Source organism: Pteropus alecto, unplaced genomic scaffold, assembly GCF_000325575.1.
Source record: "Pteropus alecto unplaced genomic scaffold, ASM32557v1 scaffold146, whole genome shotgun sequence".
NCBI lineage: Eukaryota > Metazoa > Chordata > Mammalia > Chiroptera > Pteropodidae > Pteropus > Pteropus alecto.
This window is the reverse complement of record NW_006442107.1, coordinates 23,840,259-23,863,004: the sequence shown is the minus strand read 5'-3', so window position 1 is coordinate 23,863,004 and position 22,746 is coordinate 23,840,259. Positions and strand designations below refer to the sequence as shown.

General features: G+C 33.1%; 1 protein-coding gene across 5 annotated transcripts in view; it reads left to right on the top strand.

Moving 5' to 3' along the window:
- RBBP8 (RB binding protein 8, endonuclease) overlaps positions 1-22,746 on the top strand; it is a 73,697-nt gene that overhangs the window by 4,611 nt on the left and 46,340 nt on the right. For 4 of the 5 annotated variants that reach the window (XM_006920032.3, XM_015595728.2, XM_015595729.2 and 1 more), the window contains exons 3-4: positions 12,290-12,332; positions 18,081-18,176. In XM_006920032.3, coding sequence (XP_006920094.1) covers positions 12,290-12,332; positions 18,081-18,176 — 139 coding nt within the window. The remainder of the gene's footprint in view (positions 1-12,289; positions 12,333-18,080; positions 18,177-22,746) is intronic. The other variant, XM_025038581.1, reaches the window with a different exon arrangement.

The window sequence follows — 22,746 nt, the reverse complement described above, 5'->3', positions numbered from 1 at the left end:
CCCAGCTAGAGACAATGGGATACTACAAAAAAGTTGTAACAGGTTTCATATACCGATTCCTTATTATACCCTTTATGGTTTTTAAACTGCTGGTGTTTGGCAGAAACAAAAAGAGAAGACCAAAATAACATGAGAAAATTTAAATAATTAAGAAATCTTATAAAATTCTTTATTTTCCATCTCTTTTTGGCAACGAGGAGGAGTGAAGATACTTTAAAAAAATAATTAAGTCATGAAGGTGGCTCCATAGTGTAATGGTTAGTTAGCACATCTGCTTTACATGCAGAAGGTCCTGGGTTTGCGCCCCAGGTGGAGCCACGGACCGTACCCCAAGGGCCCTAGGCACAGGGTGCACACTTGCTGCGAGCCTGTGGGAGGAAATGCCCCGCCTTCAGAGATCCAGTTCTTAAGGGGAAATGCACCATCCATAGGTCAGGAGTGGAAGTAGGGAGGAGGAATTAAAGGCGGGGGCGGGGGGGGGCGGGATGTCATGAAATATACCTAACATAAAATTTATCATCTTAACCATTTTTAAGTGTACAGTTCAGTGGTATTAAATACATTCCTAATATTGTGCAGCTATCACCACCATCCATCTTAATAACTCTTCTCTGAAACTCTGTACCCGTTAAACATCCACCACTCCCTGCAGCCCATGGCAGCCACTATTCTACTTTCTGTCTCTATGATTTTGACTACTCCAAATACCTCATATAAGTGGAATGATACAGTATATGTCTTTTTGTAACTGGCTCATTTTAGTTAGCATAATGCCCTCAGAGTTCATCCATGTTGTAGCATATTGCAGAATTCCCTTCCTTTTTAAGTCTAGATAATATTCCATGGTATGTATATACCATATTTTGCTTATCCATTTGTCTGTGGATAGAAATTTGGGTTGCTTCCATCTTTTGGCTATTGTGAATAATGTTGCTATGAACATGGGTGTACAAAATACCTCTTCAAGACTCTACCTTTAATTATTTATATACCCAGAAATGGTTTTGCTGAATCACATAGTAATTTTTTGAGGAACTGCCATACTATTTCCATAGTGGCTACACTGTTTTACATTCCCACCAACAATGCTCAAGGGTTTTAATTTCTCTGCCTCTTACCAGTCTTTGTTGTTTTCTGTTTTCTTTCTTAGCCATCCTAATGGATTTGAAGTGGTATCTCATTTTGGTTTTGATTTGCATTTCCCTAATGATTAGTGATTTTGAGCATCTTTTTATGTGTTTATTGGCCATTCGTGTATCTTTGGAGAAATATCTATTCAAGTTCTTTGCCTATTTTTTAATCAAGTTTTGTTGTTGTTGTTGAGTTATAGGAGTTCTTTGTAACTTACTAGAAATGATTTGCAAATATGTTCTCCCATTCTGTGGATTGCTTTTTTACTCTTAATTGTGTCCTTTGATGCACAGAAATTTTTAATTTTGACATAGTCTAATTTATTGTCTATTTTTTTTTTTGTCACCTGGACTTTTGGTATTATATCTAAGAAATTGTTGCCAAATCCAATGTCGTTTAGTTATTGCCTTATGTTTTCTTCTAAGAGTTTTATAGTTTTAGCTCTTATGTTTAGGCCTTTGGTCCATTTTGAGTTAAATTTTGCATATAGTGTAAGGTCAGGGTTTAACTTCATTCTTTTGCATATGAGTATCTAGTTTTCCTAACACCATTTGCTGAAAAGACTGTCCTTTCTCATTAAATGGTCTTGGCACTCTTGTGGAAAACCATTTGATCATGAGAGTTTATTCCTGGGCTTTATTTTATTCCATTGGTCTGTATGTCTGTCTTTAGGCCAGTAACACACTGTTTTGATTACTGTAGCTTTTTATTAAGTTTTGAAATCAGGAAGCATGTGACCTTCATCTTTGTCTTTCAAGATTGTTTTGGGTACTTAGAGTTCCTTGAGTTTCCATATGAATTTTAGGATTTTTCTATTTCATCAAAAAACATCGTTGGGACTTTGATTGAAATAGCGTTGAATCTGTAGATCACTTTGAGTAGTATTGACATCTTAATATTACAGGCTATGAACAATAAGGTATCTTTTTATTTATTTATGTTTGTAATTTCTTTAAGCAACACTTTCTTTGTAGTTTTTATTGTATGTCTTTCTTTTTCTTGGTTAAGCTTATTCCTAAGTATTTTATTTCATTGGATGCTATTGTAAATGCAATTGTTTTCTTAATTTTCTTTTCAGATCGTTCATTGTTAATGTATAGAAACACTACTGGTTTTTATATGTTGTCTTTGTATCCTACAACTTTACTGAACGTCTCTATTAATTGTAGTTTTTTTAAAATTATTTTTTAATTTAGTTTCAAGTAGACAGTACATTGGTTAGACATCTATATAGTTCATAAAAACGATCCCCCCAATTGCTCCCTCCCTTCCCTGACCTTCCACCTAGCCAACATATTAATGCTAACTGCATTCCCTATGCCATGCTCCCCATCCCTGTGACCATCAGCTACTAACTTGTTCTTCTTTAACCCTTCATCTCGTTCTCCCAAACAACCCTCCCCTGTCTGTCATCATTGTCCACTATATTTGTGAGTCTGTTTTTGATTAGTTTGTTCTTTTTATTCCTTAGATTCCGCATATAAGTGAAATTATATAGTGTTTATCTTTCTCTGTCTGACTTAAGTACCTTCTAGGTCCATCAAGGCAATATCTTTTTCTATCCCCTTCCTTTTCATACGTAGGAGTCTTGTTTTCTTATCCTTTCAGTCACTCCATCCCTTGGTTGGAGCACTAACTCTTTTCCATTTAAGGTACTTATTGATAGAAATGTAGTTGTTACCATTCTTTATTCCTGTTTTTGATGTTTTTTTCTTCTTAAAGAAGTCCCTCCAACATCTCCTGTAATACTGGCTTGGTGTTGATAAATTCCTTTAGCGTAATTTTGTTTGGGAAGCTCTTTATCTGTCCTTCAACTCTAAATGAAGCTTTGCTGGATAAATTATTCTTGGTTGTATATCCTAGGTCTTCATCCTGTTGAATATCTTTTGCCAAGCCCTCTGTTCTACATAGTTTCTTTTGAGAAATCAGCTGCCATTCTTATGGGTTTTCTCTTACATGTAATTATTTGTTTTTCTCTTGTTGCTTTTAATATTTTTTCTTTGTATTTAATCTTTGGCATTTTAATTATGATGTGTCTTGCTGTGGGCCTCTTTGGATCCCAAATTTTGGAATTCTCTGAGTTTCCTGGGGTTATATGTCCATTTCCTTCACCAGATTAGGGAAGTTTTCCATTATTATTTCTTCAAACAGCTGTTCAACATCTTAATTTCTTCAGTTACACCTATCAGACAAGTATTTGGAGCCTTAATAGTGTCCCATATCCTCGAATTATTTTTATAGTATTGGTGTCTTTTTTCTTGCCATTCTGATTGAGTGTCCTGATTAGCTTTCCTGTCCTCTAGGTAGTGCATTTGATCTCCTTCTTTATTCACTTTGTTTATTCCATTTAATATACTTCTCATCTTGGATAATGTGTTCTTCATTTCAGACTGGTTCCCTTTTATAATTTCCATTTTTAAGCTGTTTTAAATCTCTTTGTTGAAGTTCTCACTGAATTTATCTACACTTTCCAAAAGTTCATCGAGCATCTTTATAACTAGTGTTTTGAACTCTGCATCTGTTAGACTCCATTATGTCAGGATCTCTGTACTCTTTTCTCATATAGTTTCTGCTTCTTTGTCTTCCCATTTTGGCTGCCTTTCTGTGTCTGTTTCTATGTACTAAGCATAGCTTCTAAGTCTCCCGGTCTTATTTGTGTGGATTTGTGTAGTAGGTGTCCAGTGGCACAGTCCTGAGAGGGGTTCAGCTGCAGGCCAAATTTAGCCCAAGCCTGTGTCCCTCCAGGGCCACCTATTAAGATTCAGCAAGCAATCCACGGATGCTGTGCTTATAGTTGCCTCAAAAGGCCACATCAGAAACCCGGGCTGCCTCCAGGGTGAGTCTTAGCACGGAGCACCTGACTCGAGGAGGATATACCTGAATGTGGCTTGGGTGGGTCCAAGAGTTGAGGGAGGTGGGGTTTCATGGAATCCTCTGGGCAGAGCGACCTCTGTTATACAGTTTGCTGACCTCTCTGCTATGGTGGAGCGTGTCCACGCACTGTGGGTTGGGGTTGGGGCGTGCTCAACAGGGAATATTGGATACCGGGAGCATTTCTGTACCAAGCAAGTCTCTCCTCGGCCCTCACTCTGATAGTGTCTCCTTGTAAGTCCCTAGTGCCCCCTGCGCGCAGCCAAATTGGCACATGCTCAGAGGGAGCAGGTCCGTCACCACGAAAATCTGCTCGCGGATGCGACCCCTTTAAGAGGCGTATGCTGCTGCCTTTGTCCCACTCAGTTACTGGGAACTGGCAGTCTAGAGTTCTTGCCCTGCCCTACCTTTTGCCTTTGCAGAGTGTTTTCTTAGTCTTCTCCCTAGTTGTATGGTTTGTTCCTCTAGATCACCAGTGATTTTTCCATGCTACTGCTTCTTGTTTCAGTCACAACTTTGATTTGGTCACCAGAGGGATGAACTGAGTCTCTATATCATCTATGCCATTTTTTTTTCTCTCACTTCTTAATTGTAGTTTTTTAATTCCTAGCTTAGATAAATATTAGAAGCTCTTAAATTTTTTAATGAAAGATTGGAGTTTGACTACTTCTGTTGCTTCACCTGCATCCTTTACTACTCTATAATGCTCATTCTTTGATTGATTATTCTGATCCATGTTTCCATGAAAGCCCTCTTTCAACATATAACATTGCTGGTGCAATCAGGGTGCATTAGTATTCACTTAGAAATGAATGATATCAATGGAGTTATTATTTTCCTTTTTTTAATTTAAGCTTTTTTAAAAAAAATTCTGAAACAGTGAGCAGTGAAAAGTTATCCCTCTCACCCACCCACACATGCACATAACCACTTGTATTATTATTATTTTTTGTATGTCTGTGTTCTTGTTTAAACTTTAAGGTTTTTTTTGTTTTGTTTTTAGGAAATATTGCATATATACAGAAGTAAAGAAAATAGTATAATTAATTCCTATATACCTATCACTCAGCTTTAACCATTGTCAGTAGATGGCTAATCTTGTTTTACCTATATTCCATGTACCTCTCTATCCCTCTTCCACTCAGTTATTTTGAAGTCTCTAACATAATTTCATCTATAAATACTTAAATTTAGTCCAGTAGTCTTAACAAAAAAATTCCATTATCACACTAACAGAACAAACTCTCTAATATCATCTAGTAGATGATAATGTTCAAATTTCCCTACTTACCTAAAATGGTTTTTTTAGTTGGTTTATTCAGATCTGTACTTAAGACATCTCCATGTTGTATTTGATTAATATATCTATTAATTTTTTTAGTGTAGTTTCAAATTTGTTAATGATAAAGATCTAATTTTAAAATGAACTGTTCTTTTGGTCATATGTCTGGAGACAAATATGAATATTTTATATTAATTCCGTTCTTCACTTGACTACACTATTTTCTCTCAGAACATCTAGTGTGCAACATTGAAGAAGGATTCTGAGTTTTAGTGCTAATTTGCCATTTATTCAGTGAGTAGTTATATGCGAAGGCTGGTAGCAGTTGCTGAGAATACAACAGTGAAGACATAGTAGATTTTATGGGCATCGTATTCATTTTTTTTAGGAAAATATTTATACAATATAATTGTATAATGAAATGATAGCAAAAAATAGCCAGATACAAGACAGTGTCTTGGTAACACTGATACCAATAATGTAATCAGTTAAATAACACCTTTTTTTTTTTTTAATTGGAAAGGAATAAACAATGTCTAACAACTTCTGTTGAAGAGCAGCAGTTTCTTCTTTTTGGTTTATAATACTGTGACCCCAGCTCATAGGCTTACCCATAAGAATGGCTTCCAGTTTAAACTATTATGGGAGCTACATATTAGAAAGCTTATTCTTGTGACCTGGAAGTGAAGCAAATATAATGTTTTGAAATAATTTAAATAGGACCAGATATACTTGAGTTTTTATTAAACATTTGTTAGAGGAGAATTAGCATTCTGCTGTCTTTAAGCATAAGGTTAATTTCTTTATCCTTCAAATAATTACTTTCTGTTGTTTTGTAACTGGTTATAAGAAGATCATTACATTTTTATTATGCAGAGTCCCTATCTAACTCATCTTTACATCCCCGTAGGTAAAAGTCCTTCACACATAATATAAAATCAGTAATCAGTAATGATACCTGAATGAATTGCATAGTTTAGAGCTATATCAATGAAACATTTTCTTGAACAGTTTTTAAAATCCCATAACATATAAAAATATCAAAATTATATATCTGTCTAAAACCCTGAAATACTTTACTACCATTTACTTTAATACTCTGTTTTTAGATAATACTGTAGAAACTTGGGAAAGGAAAAAACAAGTCACCATTCTACAGAAATGACATTTCTCTCTTCTCTCCTAGTTTTAAATGATATGCGTGTAGCTTTTCATATTGTGATCAGTGTACATAGCTATTTTATATCTGGCTTATTTTTACTATTTTATTTAAAACATGCTTGTTTTTCATGTTGCACATCATTATCATTTTAGAATTTTTAGACATACCTGAAACTGGGCCAGTTTTATTTTTAGGCCTTTAATTTAACTGATAAAATATTTAGCAGATTTCTTCTTCATGTTTCTTGGTGTTTCAGGGTCTTCAGGAGATCTCTTTTATGATGAGGACGCATCAAGAAAATAAATAATACTCTGATAAGAACAATATGCCATATTCATCAGATTATAGAACATATAAAACAAGGATTATATAGTATATAATTTTTTTAAATTGTGTGTTTCTTGTGGCTATACTTTGATAGTCATCATACTCCCAGCAGAGTGTTTATATTCACTGAAAAACTTTAAGGGAGGAATATAGCAGTTGTTGGTATATTTGGTAAATATCTATGTTGTTTGTAAGTGGTAGGTATTGGATATATGTTTGAGAGAAGATAACCTTTGGTACGTTATAATAGATTGAGCGGGGTACATTTTTACATTTTAAAATCTCTTACTGGAGTCTTAAAGGCACCAAATGAGCACTATCTTTAAAAAATTAGTATGTTATTTTAAGACATTTTGGTTGAGGGCTAGGCAAATTAGCTGAAAGCAGAATTTTTTAAGAGTCCTTTGTCAATGTTTTTGCTTAGTTCCACATAAAATTAGATCGTCTGACTATGAGATAACATCAAAGACATGCCTGAAGGGTACTTAATTTTTTTTAAGGTGGGGGATCCATTTGGGGAAACCAGTATAAGAGGCTATTTGAAAGACATCAAACATGGACTTGTCCAGACTTTGCAGGTTTTGAAGTAATACATAGGAATAAAAATTGACTCATTACTTTTAAACTTTCACGTCAGTTTCAAGAAAAAAAAAAGGAAAAGAAATGTTTTGAATGTTAATACTTGAAATATGTAATTTTTACTCGAGTATACAAGAAAGTCTACCCATAGGAACTTAGATTCATCTGAATACCCTGCTATATGTATCTAGAGCTTTCTTTTTTTCTTCTTTTGACCAAAACATAATAAAATGATAGCAGAAACATACCACATACAAAACAGTATGTACATGCTGTTTTTTTTAAATTTCTTTTAAAATTAGAAGATAATAAAGTCTCCCAGCTTCTGTCAAAGAAGAGCAGTATGTTAACCAGACCATTTTTGTTGGAAAATTTTAGAGACATTTGTGACCGAGTCTTTATATATTTTTTTTAATCTTTAAGATAATTGTATCCTTTCATGATTGTCCATTCTAGTGTCTTATGTTCCTTTTGTGACATGCTGCTAGTGTCAGGGGTAAATACAAATTGTTATTGATGATATATAGTCTTTATACTTTGAATTCAGAATTGTTTTAATAGAATTTAATAGAAATTTCAGAATTATTTAAATTTTAAAAGTTTAATGAAGTTCGTGTGGGTACAATTTTTTTTTTTTTGCCACTTTAATCTCAGTATCAGGTTTATTATTTAAAAGCACAGTAACAAAATGGAATTTAGAATATGTTTCAGAATGCCACCATTTTAATAAATGGTCTCTTGTTCGTGGCAGGTTCTGCCATCAATGTCTCATCTAATAATATTTTCTATATCTGATAAATATGGTTATCAGTTTCATAGAAAACCAGGCAGATTTGGGGGTACAAAATTGGAACTCCTTTGAAGAAATGAGAAAGGATGGAGGCTCTAATATAACAGGATAAATACTTATTGATTCAGTTTTGTATCGCTCCATTTATTTTTTCAAATGTTTCATCAAAAGTTCCAAAAAGATTTTTGGATAACATTTATATTCAGACTACACAAATTAACAATGAGAGGAATTACATGTAATTTTCATCCATAACATCAGATAGATTCTTTCATTATTAAGAATACTATCAGTAATTTACATCTGTTATTTTTCTATTTGCGTTTCCATAAATTCAATAAAATCCACAAAAATTAATTTACTCATTTTGAGATAATTAAATATTAAAGAGCAAACTAAGCACACTTTAAATACGGCTGTATCTCATAAAGACGAGTTTTCACTTTGGAGTTGAAATAATTTATTAGGCAATTACAGAAATACTAGTAGTAGTTTTGGTAGAAATTAAATTGTTTGGGCTATATATAAAGCCACTATTTGTCAAGAAAGGTGTTATTAGGCTCATAATTTATAATTCAGAACCATAAATTGTTTTAAAATCACAGTACATACATTATATATGGTTCTGGGTAGACAACTAAAAAAAGTAAAAATAAACAATTATTTTGATTTGGTTTATAATATTGAATTCTTACACATTTCTGAATTCATACTTAAATTTGTTTCCTGTGTTTTAACTACATATGGGCCCTTAATTGTTTATTTTTCTCTAAAATTCATATACGAGTGGGTGCAGGGTTAATTGTAATATAGTGCTTGGTCTTTTGAGCACTGTTTCCTCAATAGGTGTCTCAGGTTGCCAGTGTTACAATCCCAAATACTTTGTTGAGCAGACTACCTGTTCATACAGGAGCTGCATTGTTGTACAGCCTCATTCCTTCCGATGGGTGTGGAGCAGGATTAAAGCACACTTTATAGGGGTTCTAATTGTAGATGCCTAATTGACTTGATGAATAGCAAATGCTAAAATTTAAACACATACACATGCACACATAAACCTGTTTCAGGGCTGATCTGCGTGACAGAACAAATGCCTCACAGGTGTTGAATGCTTACAAGATAAAAGAGTAGTCTTTTCATATTTCCCAAGAATTTTCTTTTGAAGTTTATATGGATTTTCTATTTCATTGTTTCTTTTTAAAAAATGATTCATGGCAAGACTCCATTTCGTCTTTGGGTGTATTTTCACTTCCTAAAGGCAGACCCAAGATTTAGAAGTCGGCCAAAATTAAAACAAGAAAATCTGTCAACAAGTAAATTTTCATGCACTTTGGGAAGGGAAGAATAGTTAGAAACTGCTGACTCTAGTCTTTGACCTAGTAGGGTCACAAGTTCTTTTCTTAATTATTTAAGAATGATTCAATGCTTCAGTAAGTACTTTCGTGGTCTTGTGAGTTTGTCATCATTACCCAAAAAAGAAGAAAGCTTCTCAAGTAATGAACTTGACAAATTGATGGAAAAGACTTTTTAAAAATCAAAAGATGATCCCAGTTTTTATTTGTAACATTCTTAAAAAATACTTTCCCTTTATTGGTTTATTTTTTAACAGTTTTCCAACTCTCTTAGGGCAAATGTTTTTGTTTTTCCATAAATTTATTTAGCTTTTCATTTTGAGCTTATTGTAGATTCACATTTAGTTTAGTAAACACTACAAGGAGATCTCTTGTACCCTTTACCCAGTTTCATCCAATGGTAGTATCTTGTACAATTGTAGTATGTTATCACAACTGAGAAATTGACATTGGTACAGTCTACCAACCTTATTGAGAGTCCTTCAGTTTTACACGCGTGTGTGTGTGTGTGTGTAGTTCTATGCAGTTTGATCACATGTATAGATTCCTGTGACTACCACCAAGGATCTCTCATGCCACCCTTTTAAGTCTCCATGCCACCCTTTTAAGCTACCTTCCTACCTCCCTAACCCCTCCATGGCTACCCATAATCTGTTCTCCATCGCTATAATTTTGTCATTTCAAAAATGTTATAGAAGTGGAATCATATGGGATGTACCCTTTGACATGGGCTTTCTTTTTACTCAGTGTAATTCTCTTGTGATCCATCCAAGTCATTGCGTGTATAAAGACTTCATTTATTTTATTTATTTATTTTGCTGAGTAGTACAAGGCTATACCACAGATTTGCTTTTTTGGTTTTTTGTTTGTTTTTTAACAATTCACACATTAAAGGACATTTGTTTTTTTTTCTGTTTTGGGTTATTGTGAATAAAGTTGCTGTGATTTTTTGATTACAAGTTTATAACATTGTTACTATTTTATTCGTAACATTTTATTTATTCAAACTATAGGTCATAGAAGTGAGGCTAAAATGAATTGTAGTAGTTGGATATTTCCTAGAGGTGAAATTTGAGATATAGGGCAAACATATAACACATAATTCTCCAGGGCCTTTATTTTTCCTTAATATCTACATTTCTTGGCATTAAATTATTACAACTTGGGGCAATAGGAAAGGGTGACTTCCCTACTTCCCTATCAGTATCTTTGTGACTTTTAACTTTGTCCCCAATCAGCATCATGGAAGGGGTGATTGTGGGGAAATGTATAGGTTTTTAAAAAAAAAAAACTTTTACTTGTCTTAAAGTATATTGTTCAAAAGACTGTCCTAAATTAAACAGATAATGAAAACTTCTGTTCTTGGACATGACAGATTTATTAATGTTTCTATACACATTATATGGAAAATTTTTCTAAATGTATAACTTACTAGAGTCCATAGACCAAAGACAAATAGTAAATCTTTGATTTTTTTCAGAAATCAGTCAACCTGTAACTATTTATTGGAGACTAATTCTGCCTTAAATAAAATGAATTCTTGAATAGACATAGAATTTTTAAACTTCCTAAACATTATTTTTAAAATAAATAAAATATCCACGACTTAATAAAATAGATTAAGTTAGATACCAGAGAAAGTACATACAGAAGCTCCCCTCCCCCCCACTTTTTGATAATTACATTGCAGGAAATAGAGAACATAGAGAAAACCAAATGGTTCAGTGTTGCTAAATAGACTTAATTTTTTTATTTAATGATTTTAATAGCTATATATTCCATCAAGTGGTTATATATTTTACTTAAACATGTCCCTATTTTAAGCATTTTATGTTGCTATAAATTGTTCACTATTCTTTGTGACTATGAGTTTCTCTATAGTTTGGACTATAGTGTTGGGTTAGAATCCAAAAAGTCAGATATTGATGAAAAAGTGTCCTGTTATTGCTAAATTGCTTTCCAAAAAAATTGTGTCAATTTATACTATCTCAAGCAAAATATGGGAGTATAGTTTTACGACACTTATTAACATTTGGTATTATATTTCTGCTAAGTAATTTCTTTTGGTTTGAATTTATATTTAGTTGCTAGCAATGTATACATGTTCATTTAATAGTTGTTTTTCTCCTTTTAATTATTGTTTCTGAAAATTAGAAATGTCACTGTATTTTATCTATATCTTCCTTGCAGTTTCAGTGCCCATCAGCCTGGTTTCTTCACAATAACTACCTGAGTCCCAGAGGCAGTGGTTTTGTTATGTTTTGTGTCAGAATCAATTAAAATTAAAAATAATTAGTACAAATATCTTGAGATAAAAACACTAATGCCCGTTGTTAAGTACTTTTTGTAAGCAATTTTGCCCTAGTCCAGGACTTCCTGCCACAATCTGTTTTAATCCCAGAAGACTTGAGCGTACATGAGCACTATTGCTGTTAGCAAGTACATTGGCTGTGTCAGAACATAGAACATCGTTTATAGTGAACTTCTAAATTACATGCTTGCCCCTACTAGTAGAAAGGAGGCAACTCACTTTAGGTAGAGAAAATTTCATTCTACTTGGCTGTCATATAATAGACTAAATGCAATAATGTTACAGATATACTTTTGTGACCTCAGGGTACAAATAAGGGAAATAACTCTCTTCAAACTAATGGGACCTGGCCCATTTTTCAGAGGCCAGACTCAAGTGACTTAATAATGTAGCATTAGACTCAAAGAAACTTAGATTAACTGCTTAAGAAATGAGGAAATGTATAAATAAAATACTGTGGTTTTTTTTCCTTAATATTTTTCAGGTTTACAAGTAAAAGTAACTAAACTGAAAAAGGAACGAATTTTGTAAGTATCAATATGTAACACTTATGTCTTATTTATAAATTAATTGATACCAATGTCCTATTTGACCTCAATGTCTTATTTATAAGGAAATTAGCTTTACTTAGTGTGAACCTTGGATAGTTGACATCAAATTTTTCAGACTTTTAAAGTAAAAGAAATAACTTAATCATTCTGAGTATAGTCTTAGTTAATATTTGCTTATATTTATATTTTAACATGATTGTAATATATAATTTTCATAAAGTATTTAAGACAAGAACTGACCTGTAAATTCATTTTGATCTGTCAACAAAATCCTTTTCTTAACTATGATTAACACCTGGAACATCCTTACCCATAGAATAATTTATATCTCTGTTTCTACAGTAAAGCCATTCAGTTCCCACAACAGAGAGATATTTCTTTACTTATAGAGGAAATTAAATCATTTCTGAGTAGTAAGTTTAGGATGTATACCTTATTAGGATAATTTCTTACTATGAGCAAAATAAGCCACTAGAAGTGACTTTTACAGCAAGGAAAACATATTCTTTCACATAAAAGGTCCAAAGTAGGGTGATCCTAGGATGAGTTATTCAGTGACTGAAAAATCATCAAAGACTCAGGTTATTTCTGTCTTTCTTCTCTGCCATCTTTAGTGTTTTGGTTTGCCTTATTAGTTGTCATACACTACAAAATGGCAAGATGACCATCATCATTCTAGTTATCACTTGCAGAACCTCCTTGTGTTCCTTTTTACTAATTATAAAAGTTTTCCAGAAGCAACCTCCATCAGACTTCCTCTGACTCACTAATGATTATTGTGTGTGCGTTCCTAAACAATAACTAGCAAAGGGAATTAAGTTAACATGATTCGCTCAGACTAATAAAGATTCTGACACTACTTTATATGTATTCTAGACTGAGCAAATAAGTAAATATATTATTGATAATGAGAGCCAGGTTTTACCCTCTCAGGAGAAAGGAGTTAACAAAAGGAGAAGGCTAGAATGAACCCTCTGCTGCTGGGTAGGAATTGGAGTTATTAGTATAAATATATGGGTGAATACATATGGAAATAGATACAGATATATGTTAATAGGTGTGAAGACACACATACATTTCCTAGCGTGGTCCATTGAGAGGGCCTAGAAACAGTGATTCCCAGTAGAAATGAGTACACCTGAAGCCCAGATCTTGATTTCTAAAGAGAATTCTCCAGTAAAATGAATCAAGGCTCTTTGGAGAATTTTGGGGCTTCACGTGTGCTCATTGTGGGTATGCAAAGTACAAGATGAGCTAGGACAGAAAATAAGAAAACGTTAAAAAAAATGGGGACATGTTGAATAGATACTAAAAAGATCTTTAAAAAAAACCCCTCTAATGGATAAATCTAGGAAAACCTGAACAATGAAATAATGATAATAATGAATTATTCTACCTGTGGAATAAATGGACAGTTCTTTTTTAGTATAAGTTTTGCAAATTACTCAAAGTATCTCCCACAGGATACTTAATAATTGCAAGGAGAAAATTATTACAATGTAATTGTAATTACAATTACAATTATTACACTGTAAAATTATTACAATGAAAATTATTACCAGTTAACATCACTGGTAATCAGATATGTCAGCTTCATGTACCTCCTGATGTGATACACCAAGAACACAGCCTTACTTCTTCTGTTGTATGCTTACCAAAAATGCACAATCCAAATTTTATCATGGAAAAGACCAGACAAACCTTACTTGAAGGACAATCAACAAAAGAACTGGCCAATACTTTTCAAAAGCATCAAAGACAGAGATGAAAAACAAAGATGAAGAGACTGTCTCAGATTCAAGGAGACATGACATTAAATGCAATGTAGGATCCTGGATTGGACCAGAAAAATAATATTAGAGGGATAGAGAAATAAGGTCTGTAGATTAGGTAATGGTATTGTATCAGTATTACTTTTTTTTTATTTTGATCATTGTATTATTGTTTTGCAAGATACTAACATTCTGAGAAGCCAGATAATAGGTATACAGGCATTCTTTGTTCTATGTTTATAACTTATTTGTAAGTCTGAAGTTATTTTAAGATGAAACATTAAAAAACTTTTTAAAGATTTCATCCCTTGAGCCCAGACAGATAACTTCTCTCCAAGCAGCTACTGGAAATTGAGAAAAATCGCTATTCTTTTAGCAAAGAATAAGGAGATGACTGTTGGATAAGCAACAAAATTGTAACTGCATTTAGACTAGTACTACTCCTGCAGCTCAGAGGACAGTAGGCAATGCAGCTCTTAAGGCATGGTTTCCTTTTATGACACAAATTTTGCTTTGTTTCTGTGGGAAATAGGGATATCAAAAACCAGCTTTTTAATGCACTTTAATTAATATTGATGGTATTAACTTATTTTATATGCATGTTAGAATTATCTAATAGTTGCAGAAAACTATGTATAAATTTTCCCTGTAATAAAAATTATTCCAAAAATAAATATAATGAAATTGCATCAGTTGAATGAGGAAAATAGATTATTTTCTTAATTAATAAGTAAAATTTCTCTTTTTCTATCCACCTGAAATTAAAAAGGGAAAATATCTTTGTTTCATTTAAGAATAAATAGGCTTTTCTTTACTGGTGAAAATATTTTATTTGAGTGATTTGAGATTAAAAATTGTTATGAAATACACTTATTCTGTTGTTTTTATCTTCACTTTTGTTTATAGCCCAGGTAGTGATGGCTGCTGAAGCATTGTTAATCAGAAATTGAGTACTATCAGTGACTTGGTATGGTGATTTAACACATACCAAACTAAATAGCTAATTACTGTTTGTTCAAGTTATTCTACAAGTCTCCTCTTTTATGCACATAATAACACTATATAAGAATTCTGTTTTCTCTGACCTTTTCTCATACTAAAAGTTTAAAGTTTCAAAGTTGATTAGGAGTTAGACAATGAGCTCTTTATATTGTACCTTGGTTTAATGTTGAAATTAGTGATCTCGTAAATGCTAGATTAACAACCATTGATTAGAATGACATCCTTTAGAGTCACAATGTTGGGCACTTTTAAGAAGCAATACTAAAACCAAGAAAATGTATTTGCTATCTGATTATACATTTTAAGCTATGTTCAATAAAATTTTTTGAAGGAATTTATTTTTATTAAAATGGATCCTTTATATAGGCCTGGTAATTTAATTTTCTAAAATATTATTCTTTTAAATAATAGATTTATAGCTATAAAATTATATTTCCTTTTAGCTAGAATCAGAATCATTTCCGTGCAGATTGAATGACTAGAAATAATCAGAAAATATCTAGATTTGCTTATGACAAACATGTGTTTTATAACAGACTTTATGTACAAAATGTATCTCTATACATCTCTAACCAAACAGCTAATGAAAAACCTTTTTAAATTTGTAAACGACTATTGAGTGTTACTTTCTCAAAAACCACCTATAACATTTCTGAATTTTAAAGAGTGGAAATGCAGCTGGTTATTCAGTAGCTGATGATACTGTCTTACTTCACTGTATAGTTTAGAGTCATTTGATCCTCGTAGCAGCCTTTTAATATATATTGTAATTACTCTGTACCTCAGGTAGCTTGGGGTTATACATTTTGGAAGCACAGGTAAGTAACTAAATGCCCTGAGTAATCAGAGAATTAAAGGGATGCTTTATGTTGTAGTAAGTTAGGTCTTTTCATTGTGAGACCAGGAGCTTGGGTTTGCCTATATTATCATAATCTCCTTTTCCCAGTATATTTTATAGTAGACAGGGTACAGCAACATTTAGGATGTCCTATCTCTATATTATTACAGTAGCTGTATTGGTAAGATATCACATTCCTTAGGGCTTCCCACTCAGAAGAAGCAATTAGAAAAGTAATAACTATATTATATTTATCCATCACTGAATTGTTTCAGACCTGTGTCTTGATGACAGTTGTCTCTGCACATGGCTAAAGCTTCTTTTTTACATAAATTCATTTACAAAATTAAACATGTAGAAATGTTGTATGTTGAATATTTATTTATTGAATACTCCCAAAATAAGGTCAGTGAAAACCTGGTGGCTGCTTCTGAATTAAATATATTTTCTAGAAGTATTATAAAAAATTTTATTATTAACTGAGAAACAGCCAAATTAATAAGTTTAAGTTATCTGTTACTATCTATTATTTCTAAATTTTCAGATATCTACATATGCTACCAGAAGTATATTGTAGAACAGGAGGCTGTCACTCTTAGATGTCGGAGCCAGCCGACGAAGTAATTCAGGGTACCTGAAAGGGGGAGCATGGACTGAGGAAAAGAAAGAAGACAGACAGAACTGCAGGAGGGAGCACAGATACAAGCTGTCTGTGTCTGTGTCCCCAAGTTTATTCAAAACACTACTTATAGCATTGCAATGAGAAAACAGCAGTCAAGACTCAAGGTCAGCCCAATTACCTGTCCTGCAGAACAGATGCAGTTCTCACAACTCCCTTCTTTGAAAGCACTGAGTGATTAAAATAGTTTTAGTACCACTTATCTCAAAGCTCGCCAATTTAGCTCAGCTCCCAACACTTAGATGTATTGGTTTTTCATTCAGTATCAACTATTCAACCAATATTTAAGAAATACCTTATTTATTGGGTATCTGACATTTTGACTTTGAGTTGTTCTATTCTCCTGAGGTTTTTTTTTGCTGCCAGTATTAGTACATTGTACATTTTAGCCATTTTGACACAATCATTCGGACATCTACTTTTTGTGGCAGACTGGTCTGTCATACTTATTTAGATATTTTAGATCCTTGAAGAGTCTGAAGGAAGATAACTTGAGCCAATGTATTGTCCTATATTTTCAGCTTTAAGACCACGCAGAAGATCCCAATTAAATTTCTAATGTTTTCTTAGAATTAAAATATATGCATGCTTTATATAATAATGTGATTTAAAAAAATATAATGATGGAAGAGTAAAATATTATCCAACATTGGAAAGTAACCAGGTAATATACTAGAAGAAAATTTTAGAAGTCTTTGTTCATTTCTTCCTGACTATAAAATCATTATAAACACCTTCATTAGAACTTACTGTGTTCCAGACTGTTCTGCATGCTATATGTACATTAGTACTTAGTCTTTGCAAATGTCTTATGAGGTAGATACTAATGTATCCACATTTTTTGAGGCACAGAGTGTAGGTTACTTGTACCAGGTCACACAGCTGGTAAATGACAGAGTTGATATTCAAACCTAGGCATCAGGATCTAGGGTTCGTGTACTTCATGGTAAGCCCTGGTTTAAAAGTAATACTAGGTAGAAGTTTAAACAACACAGAAATTAATTAAATAGAAAGTACAAATCCCCCATAATGGGAACAGAGATGATACGAGTAGAGATAGCTGTTATTTACATTAGCAAATGTAGACAAAACAATAGTAAGTGTACATTTTAATGGCAATTTTGACAACATCAAATCAATGGTGGCATCACAATCCATTCCTTCATCTGTGTTCCAGCATTGATTAATGAATGTCTGGTACTTAGGATAATTCTTCTCTAGTATATAAAAATACTGCAGAGCAAATTCTAGTATAATCTGAATTCCAATTAACAAGATATTCAAACCTTACTTTTTAAGTTGTTTGTTTTAATACAGCAAATTCATGATATATGTAAGTGGTGATACCATACTTTGGAGTTTTATGACAAAATTATCCTGTTAGAATATTTTTTTCCTAAAAGAAAACAAAAAACTTATTTATTGACTTTTAGAGATGCACAAAGACTTGAAGAATTCTTCACCAAAAATCAACAGCTGAGAGAGCAACAGAAAGTTCTTCATGAAACCATTAAAGTTTTAGAAGATCGGTGAGTCTGATTCTTGGGTCTTCTTAAGTGAGAGATGATTTTCTCCTTAGTAGAAAGTACATCGGTTTTAGTTTGTAATCAGCTCTGAGACTGAAAGTGATCTTTTTTCCAACGTTATGTCAGCTTTGGAAAAATACTTTCTGATATTAAGGATGTAATCTTACAACTTTGTTTTTTCACTAGTTACAGCAGTCGCATTAATTAACCCTTTAAATGGTGTTTCTTTATCTGGTATTTGATGTAGAATGAGCTTAAGAATAGCAATGTTCTAATTTATTTGATGCTTTAATTCCATTTTTACTTCTAAGTAGGTGGAACTGCTTCACAATTCTATTCCTGTTTTCTTATTCCTGTGATTATTATTTTCTTTCCTGCATATTCTTCTCTTGCAGGCAGTCTAGGGATTCTTTCTCAATATTCTCGACATACTTACTTCACCTCCATGTACAGACTTTCCCACTTTTATGAGGTTAACACCCTACAATAGAAAAGGCTTCCCGATTTTGCTGTATTCCCTTATCTGAACTGTTAAGTGCTGTTTAGGACCTCGAACTACCTGTCATAAACAATGTTTCTTGCTTTCTTTACAGTTAATATTTTTTCTTTTATTACTATTTTTGTTTGTGTTACAGAAGGGCTGGTGGTTTGAATTTCCTACTGTGCCTTTAGTGGCAGAATAATCTAATATTCTGTACATATGCAAACTGAAGTTGAGTACACTTCTTCTATAAACATTATCTCAGTGGATGCACATTTACTGGAATAGACAGCCTATTGTGGAATAAAGCACCATGTGCTTCAGAATCATAGATGTGAATTTGAATTCCAATTCCACACTTAATTCAGATTCAACAATAGTTAATTCCTTACTATGTTCTATGTGTTGCTGTAAAGGCTAGGGATAATGCTGTCCCTAGTATGTCATGGAACTGATATTTAATTTTTAAAGGTTGGGAGTGAGTCATACAAATAATGTAATTTCAGATTTTAAGTGCTATGAAAAAAATCAAATTAAATAATGTAATCGAGTGACCGTAGGCATTGAGAAAGGAAGGGATACTGATGGATGTCAGGGATGGCCTTTTTGAGGAGGTACCATTTGAACTAAGACCTGAATTACACACACACACAAAAAGAGCCAGTCATTTAAAGAACTGGATATAAAAAGAGAACAAATGCAAAAGCTTAAGGTGGAAATAAGTTTTGAAATATTTGAGGAATAGAAAGTCCGCTGTGGTTCTAACTTAATGAACAAGAGGATGAATGAAAGGAGGTAAGATTGGAAAGGTGGGATATAACTAGATTATTTAAGGACATAGGCAAAAAGCTTAGATTTTAATTGCAATGGTTTAAGCAGGGGGATGTTGAAGGAATATGAGTGGGTACTAATAGCGTCTACTATATCTAAATAGAGAAAGTCAAGTACATAGTCATATATATGAGTCTGAACTAACTGGAGTAATTAGAGCTAGAGAAATAAATTTGAAAGTCATCATCTGTGTATAAATCCTATTTAAAACCTCAAGATTGGATAAGATCTCCTAAGGGCATCTTAAAGAATATAGGGAGAGAATAAAAGAGGACTCAGGGCTGAATTCTTGGGCATACTAATCAAGGTTTAATGAAGATAAGGACCCAGTCAGCAAAAAAAAAGATTAAGAGAAATTATCAGAGTGGGAAAAAAGCCAGGAACAAATGGCATGACACTTACATACCTTCTTCACAGGGCTGTTTTGAAGATTAGAGATAATGCAAGTAAAATTATATAAAAGAAGTATAAAAAGACATAATATTCCTCCTAAGCATTAATAATTCCATCTTTTAGCACTGTAGTCTACTGTATACCACAGCCAGATCTAGTCTCTTTCAGCTGAGACATCTGGAAGCTAGAAAGCCATCCATCTTTCTCACCCTCGGTCCAAGATCAAAAAGGAAATCGTCTGTTACTCTTCTGTTAGTGTGGTGAGGCATTTCCTTCTGTTTTGTCTGTATATGTAATAGAGGATTTGGGAAGAAGGGTGAAAAGCATATCTTTCTCAGCCTTTATCTCTTTAGCAATTGAAGCACTTACTTATCTTATTTCACCATATTTTTCTCACATTTTTATCAGTCTACCACTTTCCACGAGCAATGAGGTAGTAATAATGGTAGTAATGGCAAGAGACCAGGAATTCTTTCTGTTTAGTGATTCCTACATCAAGAAAATTTTAAGGTTAGCTTCTACTAAATGTTTTAGTCCGAGTTCTCTGAGAAGCAAACATCAAGATGACAGTAGACATTCAAGAGATCTATTGGGAGAAACTAGGGTAAAATGAGGGAGCTGGAGGAGGCTAAGAGAACTATGAGATCTCTATGGATCTTAGACTGAATTGCAGTTTTAAGAAACCTAAGCAAGGCCACTGAGGAGTTCTGGAACCATAATATCCCTTCTCCACTCACTCAGAGGGTGGCTTCTGACTGTGGAATGCCTAGTGTGTTCACTTATATAAAGAGGTGAAGGATTTCAGAGCAAAACAGCTAGGGCCTGTGATTTTACTTCTCACAACAGGAGATGCATTTTTGTGGCTGCCACACTCAAGGACTGATTGTATTTGTTTCCAACACACTTCCTGTTTAGTTGGTCATTAGCAAGTTGTTTAGGGCCCACAGTCAGCATTCCGAAAAAAATGACAAGGTAAAGTTTTCATTGTGTTACTTGAATTGCCTTAATAAACCTACTTTCCATTTCACCCCTCAGACGCAGTGTTCCTCATGTTAGCCCTTGAAGACGCTCTTTTCTAGTGTCTTCTGATCATTTCTTCACTTTATGATTTAAAGTTTGGGCTTCTAGTTCTGTTATTCTTTGTATTTTGTGTTTCCCTTCTTAAGTGAATTTTTATTTTCCAGCCCATTCTGAGAAAAAAATGTCAGTGGATGAATTCCCCAACTTGAAGTATTTTCTAAATTACTCTTTTATTTAGTTAATTGTTAAAATTATCTTTTTGTGGAGTTTTCAGATTGGTGAACATGTGGAAATGTGAGGGGAGTGGCATGCTAGGGGAGGAGAAAAATAAAAATATATATCTTTTTTATTCTGTACTTTCTTAAAACTAGATTGTTTTCTATTTTTGATCTGTGGTCACTAATTTCACATGGATATCATGCTGCTTTGCTGTTTCTTATCCTAAATGTTCTCTTGCTTTTCATTCGGTTCACCTTTATGTCCTTAGGTAGGTGGGACTGTAATTCATTATGTGGTATTAACTTGGTGGTAGGAGTCAGGTGGGGCAAGGAGTGTAGCTCATTTCTTTATACACATGCTTTTTCTCTCCTTCCTTCAAATACAAATCTGAAATTTCCTTTCAGGCGTACTTTAAGATTTATCCTTTGTTTCTTGAAGCCTCATGTAATTAAACCAAGAATGATCTAGATTTGACCATTTCTTTATGTAGGAACTGATATATCGAAGGCTCACTTTGGATCCAGGCAGCTAGCACTTAATCTTCACATTAACGCTATACGGTAGATGGTAAATTCATTTTATATGTGAGGAAACTGAGCTGGTTTTTTTACCCCAAAATCACATAGTTAGTGTATAATTGGGTTAAATTTGAACCTCTAAACTCTGCAGTTTCTACTTTCATGATGCCTTGTCTATATGTTGCCTTAATTTTTTAAATGTTGTGTAAATGAATTACACCTTAACTGATCATCTCAAAGTATTTGCACTTGACCTAAAGTTACCTAAACAGATAACTCTTCACCAATGCCTATTATCTAGTCTATTTTCTTCGAATATCTAAGTAGGTAACATTTGATAAAGTTATGCCTTATATAAATTTTTATTTTAGTTTTATATCATAGGTAAGAATAATATCTAGAGCAAATCTATAAAAGTTAATGTTTTGCTGAGACCCTTAAAAAGCAACATGCATTTTTGTTTATATTTCTAGTAGGAATTCTGAAACTTGTTATCTACTCTTCATTAGATGAAGCGATTCTTATTTCTTATGGTAATGTGGTAAAAATATTGTGAGATGTTTAGCTGAAAGGAATTACCCAGTAAAGGTAAATTAGATAATAAAAATTTCTAATTTTTTGTGGCTCTCTTATGTTTTACTACTACTATTATTATATTTACAAACTTTCCTTCAAGAAATCAAGTATTTCACTAAATCTGAGAAACAGTCACTGCTGGAGAAGTAGATAGAATACATTTAAAAAAAAAAAAACCTGAACAAAGCATTTAAACCATAATTGTCCAGTAGATTTTAATATTTTTAAAAGCATCTTTGGCAGTCAGGAAACTATATTTCACCTGTCATTAAAAGGGAAAATTGGTACTCATAATCAGAGGATTTGTGGTTCTGCAACTTTTTTTCAAATACTGGACCAAATACCCTCTTTTGTCTTGCTGATAACTTCTTACTCATAGACTTGAATTTAAACATCATATTCTTCAGGGGACCTTTTCTGACTTCCTAACTTGGTTAAGTTCTGCTGTATGCTTTTATATTTCATAGCACCCTATATTTCCACTGTCATGATATGAAATCATACTTTGTTGTAAAATTACTTTTTTATTGTCTTT